Source organism: Helianthus annuus, chromosome 11 (assembly GCF_002127325.2).
Source record: "Helianthus annuus cultivar XRQ/B chromosome 11, HanXRQr2.0-SUNRISE, whole genome shotgun sequence".
In the NCBI taxonomy this organism is placed as follows: Eukaryota; Viridiplantae; Streptophyta; class Magnoliopsida; order Asterales; family Asteraceae; genus Helianthus; species Helianthus annuus.
Window position 1 is genome coordinate 91,532,140 of NC_035443.2, and position 5,632 is coordinate 91,537,771.

At 38.3% G+C, this 5,632-nt stretch overlaps 1 protein-coding gene across 1 annotated transcript; it reads right to left on the reverse strand.

Moving 5' to 3' along the window:
• Nucleotides 1-2,639: 2,639 nt before the first annotated feature.
• LOC110888105 (uncharacterized protein UU044-like) lies at nucleotides 2,640-3,788 on the reverse strand. Its single transcript, XM_022135643.1, has 2 exons — nucleotides 2,906-3,788; nucleotides 2,640-2,809 (listed from the first exon to the last, which is right to left on the reverse strand). Exons 1-2 carry the CDS (start codon nucleotides 3,786-3,788, stop codon nucleotides 2,640-2,642), a joined length of 1,053 nt encoding a protein of 350 aa, XP_021991335.1.
• Nucleotides 3,789-5,632: the final 1,844 nt, after the last annotated feature.

Here is a 5,632-nt window from a genome sequence, read left to right on the forward strand (position 1 = left end):
CTATCATTGTTATTGTGTCACTAAGGCCTCGTCCAGATCTTAGGTGACGCATGCAACCTAGAAATCAATCAAGCAACAACACCTGAAACATATGTAAAAACAAAGTCAGCAAAGAAATGCTGGCGAGTACATAGGTTTTATAAGAGTATCGGAATCATGGCTTCGTTTACATGTTGCAGTACTTAATTAGGCTACAAGAGCCAAAATACAAACCTCGTTTTGAAAAGTGTATTGCAACATAATTAACCAACTCAAATCAAGATGGTTATAGTTTAAAAAATCTCGTAGCCATGATTCTTACCCCCAAAACATTTGTTTTAGTAAACCAACTTGTAAAACATCTTGTAAAAACTCGTTAGAAACTCGTATGGTTTATATCTTTTAGAAAAACATCGTTGTGTGACATAGTTTCAAAATCGTTTACCCAAGTGAACTAAATAACGCCACGGTATGTAATATGTTGAAAACACTTATATATAGGAAGTACCAGCAGCGTATTCACCATGCTTTCATTACATAACACCCGTCCCGTTATCTAAACACTAACCAAAATCCAATCGTTTATCCAATTCGTTTATCTTGATCAAATTGTTTCAAAATCGTTAACTCGTTTAAATTGTTTAAATCATCCTCGTTTTAATTGTGAAAACTTATTTATGGTCGTCTCGCTAACAACATTCAAACCTTCGTGACTCGACTATCTCGCTTCTCGCTTCTCGCATTAACGAACCACCAAAGGTTAAGTTAACTAACATCAGATTCAGTCGTTACCCACAACCCCCACACATAACCATGGGTGCAGTAAAATAACGGGATTTGTCAGATCCTATGGTACCATAACCTAATACTGGTCGGCTTGATCAATGCTAATGAATGTCATTTGTTATGTAACTACAACCAACATGTTTGTTCACTTTATTGAAATCGTTATTGTAGGACCGAGTTTGACAGTCAAATGAGTCAATTCGAGCTAGTACCTACCAAATATGTAGCGGAAATACATATTTGGCATGAAACAAAGCAAATCAGTAGGAGAAATGAGTGGAAAACAGATAGAATACACTTTTAACTTGCTTTCACATTAATTCTTCAGAAAACACACGGTCAGCAGTTCGGCTACCCGATGACATCAAAGTTACAAATGTGAAAGACTGACTGGTGTATATATAGTGGTAACAGGTTCGCTTATATGGACATGTCCATATAAGCGGACCTCTTTCTTGTAGATCCGCTTTTATGTCAAGTGTCCATATAAGCGGACCTAAACCATTAACATCACAAAATTACACTTTTAACCCCTGTACAATACATAAACAACCTATCTAGACCCTATACATTAAACTAACAAGACTAAGACGCAGGCTTTAGACATTATGCACCAACAAACTCCCCCTTGGATACAGCCGCAATCTTTGTCTTGTATTTGGGTCTTCAGACAGCTCTATACGTCTCTTCCCTTGGCTTCGGTTTCCTGCTCAGTGCAATCCTTACTCTTTCATTCTCTTTCTTCCTCGCCTTTTCTTCTTCAGCTTGAATCTTCAAGAATGTACCTTTCTTTTCTTCAAGCTTTTGACGTTCACGTTTAGCTTTCCTTTTCATCTTCTCATCAAGCGACCACCAAGATGATTTCCATTTACTCTCAGAGTTGATACTTTTCTGAAAGCAAAGAGAAACAACACGTTGAAACTGCTGCGCTTGTTCTCTATCTGCTGGTTGATAGTGAATCTTGTTGATGAAAAGACATTCTATATCCTTCGCCGAGCAATTTACAAGCCACATTGGGTCATAAACATGAATCTCTCGAATCTCCCCTCCTACTCTGTAAGTAATTACCGCTTCGGTAGAAATACAACTATACACCCAACCAATGAAGCCTTTATAAAAATCTTGTTCCATCTGAGGCATTGGAATTGTCTTCATTGTTCTCGGAGGCTTGACATTAAGGATAGTCTCTGTAACCCTGGTATCTGGATCTACCCTCTGTACACGCTTTGGATGATGCGGCTTCCATTTCCGAAAATCTTTCAACGACTCATACTTGATGTAACCCCACATAGCCATATCATTCTTTCGAACTGGGTAATCCAAACATCTAACCTTCGGCAGTTCATCTACATCCCACCATGGTAATGACATGATGTCATATAAACGTTCAAAGTACTGAACTCCGCACTCTCGTCTGATCGCATAAGCATTTACTTGCGGTAAGTAACCCCAACTGATAATGTCACCAAGAGATACACTTCGTTCACGCTCATAATACTTCAACGGTCTTTTAAACTTTCTCTCGTGACTCTTTCTGAACCACTTCGATCTATCTTCCTTTTCCATTTCCTTTTGAGTACTATCAAAGTTCTTTTCTTTCACTACCTCAGTCACCTTTTGTCTTAATTCTTCTCTATTTTCCTCAGCAAAGAACTCCATAAGTGTAGGAAACTTAGAAGTATCTTCAACTACATCTTCATCATCCGTCCAATCTTCAATCTCAACTCGATCATACTTATCAGCCTCTTCAACATACTTATACGTGTATTCAGGCTGTTGATTGATATCAAAAGACTCCAAATCTTCTTCAAAATCAAACTTGAACTCCGGATCCACAGTATGCATCATTTCTCTGTAAACATCTAATCCCAAGATTAACTTTTCTGTATGTTCAACGATCTGAGTTTTACTCGACTCCCCTTTCCACTTGCTTCCCCTGATTCTTCATTTACCGAATCATTAATCCGATCATCAACCTTTTTCTCAGTGGAAGCTTCTGTAACTTTCAAACCTGTACCACCTGCAGCGTCGTCATCATCATCATCTTTACCAGATCCATGACTACTTGCAGAGAATACTTTTTCATCCTCTTCATCTTCCTCCTCATCCTCCTCTTCATCATCTTCATCATCATTGTTACCCATCAACTCTTCAAGATGTGTTTCCTCCTCAAACAAACCAGATATTGCAGTGATAGGCTCAGGATTATCAACCACCATACAAGGTACTATCGATCTTTCAGTCACAGCTGAACTACCTTCAACTCCCTTACCTTTGTCTTTCATTTGCTCGTCTATTTTGGCTTGACGTTCAGCTCTGAGCTCTTCAACCTGCAGCTCTTCAAACTTTTGTTCTAACGATGTTCCAAGTATGCTTTCAACAACTTTGTTTAGCATATAGAACTCGTGATCTCTTACTGCTTTGGCTGCTTCAAATTCTTTGTTTTTCAACTTAAAGTATTCATTATGTTCATCACGTCTAGCCTTTTCTTCTTCAAGTTCAGCAATTTTAACCTTCAAGATATCAATTTCTGATTGATCAGCATCAATCTTTTTCACCAACTCTTGATTTTCATTCTCTAACTTCTTCACACGCATCTCAAGAAGTCTTTCTCTATCAAACACTTTCTTATTTTCAGCTGCCAGCCTCTTGTTCTCAGCAACAACTTCTTCAACTTTCTTTTCAACATTTCTGACTTGTGAAGTGTTGGCAAAATCAAAATCTCCAACATCTAAAAGATTATTCTGTGGAGTATAAAGACCTCTGCTAGACAAACCATGTTGCACTTGAGTGAGTGGAGGTGTTTGAAATATATCTTGTGAGGTAACAAAAGTTTGTTGTGGTGGTGTTTGATGAATAGGTGATGGTTGTCTTGGAGGTGTTGGTTGTTTAGGTGGTGAGGATCGTTGTGGTGGAGTAGGTTGTCGTGGTGGTGATTGGATAGGTGATTGTGGTGGTGTTGGTTCATGTGGTGGCGTAGGTGGTTTCTTGGTTTGTTTCTTCTTTTTGAGCACAGTCTTCATTACTTTGATCTTTGGAGAGGCTTTGACAATCTTTGGAGAAACCACTTTCTTACGACCTCCAGCTTTCTTTCTAACTCTTGGAGAAGATTGTTATCCTGAGACATGTTCTGGAGAAGGCACACATAAACATCATCATCATCCTTTTCTTGTCTCTTTCTCTTTCTTAACATCTTCTCTTTTTCTATCTCTTCTTGAATTCTTTTTCGACTTTCAATCTCATCAATACCACCATCTGAAGAACTTGATGAACTTGTTGTACTCTTATCTACATCGTCACCCTCAACATCATCAAACAACCTTTTCTTTCTCCCGACGTGTCTCTGCGCCAGATATCAGTCGAATCCGAAGCAGTCGCACCTGACTATAGTGAAACGCATTTTATGGTATTTGAAGGGTTGCCCAAGCATCGGCTTGTGGTACCCTAGATCGGGTGACTTTACTTTGTCCGGTTTCGCTGATTCTGGATCGAGTTTGTCCTTCGTTTGAGACAATCGGAGCTAGCACCTACCGAATATGTAGCGGAAATACATATATGGCATGAATCAAAGCAAAACCGTAGAAGAAATGAGTAGAAACAGAAGAATTACACTTTAACAACGTTTTCTCATTCAACTTTCAGAAAATACAAGGTCAGCAGGTCGGCTACACTTGTGACATAAACGTTACAAATGTGAAAGACTGACTGGGGTATATATAGTGGTGACAGGTTCGCTTATATGGACATGTCCATATGAGCGGACCTCTTTCTTGTAGATCCGCTTTTATGTCAAGTGTCCATATAAGCGGACCTAAACCATTAACATCACAAAATTACACCTTTAACCCCTGTACAATACATAAACAACCTATCTAGACCCTATACATTAAACTAACAAGACCAAGTCGCAGGCTTTAGACATTATGCACCAACAGTTATTAGTTTTGTATAAACCATCTTAATTGTTTTTGAAAAACCATCGTTTAAACCTTAAAAATCATTTTGTACTTATGAATCACCCCAAAACAATTGAAAATAGTAAAATAGGGGAACTATGTACTCACATGAATTGCAAAGTATCCTCAATCAATAGAACTTCAACAAACTCAAGTAAACCAGAGAAATCAAGCAGCACCTAGTAATCGAATCACTAGTCAAACAATAGAAGCCTAAATCGGAAGATCGGACAGAATGAGGTCTTGTAAACCAAATGAGTGTTGGAACTCATGTGATATGCTTTAACAAAGCCTACATTCTAAATTGAAACCTAACCTAAGTGCTTTCGACCAATTGTGACCCATTAAGGTATCTTACGCTACTTTAACGCGTCGTGCGCGCAAATGCGCGTTTGAGACGTCTAACTAGTCCTATGACAAGTATTATATGCCTAAACATGTTTAGTTATGTTGTATAATTAGTTACGTGACAAAAGTTTAGGTTACATATGCTTAATTACCAATTACGCATGATAAGGGTATTTTGGTAATTTACCTAAAGCATATAAACTACTTATCATACAACTACTTAAACTAGGTGACCATAAGGTATAACCTCGGAAGGTTATTCCCTATGCTACTATGGTCACTAAACATGTTAGGTCGGATCCTAATGATTGACCAAACGAGTCGTGTTCGAAAGTCTAAGCGGGTGTTTAGTCCGCTTGACTTACGACTCTACACAAGCACTAATCTAAAAAATGACGAGCTATGCTAAAACATGTTTAGTTAAGTTAGAAAACAGGTTTTGATATCAAAACAAACGGTTTTGATACCTAAAAGTAGCTTGGTTACAAAATACGCGAGAATAAGCATTTTGGCCGAAGCTACGACTCGTCACTGAGCCTAGATAATGTGGTAATCAGTAGGTA

Coding starts and splice junctions, on each gene's coding strand:
- LOC110888105 (XM_022135643.1), bottom strand. CDS start 3,788: ATGAAGACTGTGCTCAAAAAGAAGAAACAAACCAAGAAACCACCTACG. Junction 2,810..2,905: donor ACATCTTGAAGAGTTGATGG/GTAACAATGATG, acceptor GATCTGGTAAAG/ATGATGATGATGACGACGCT.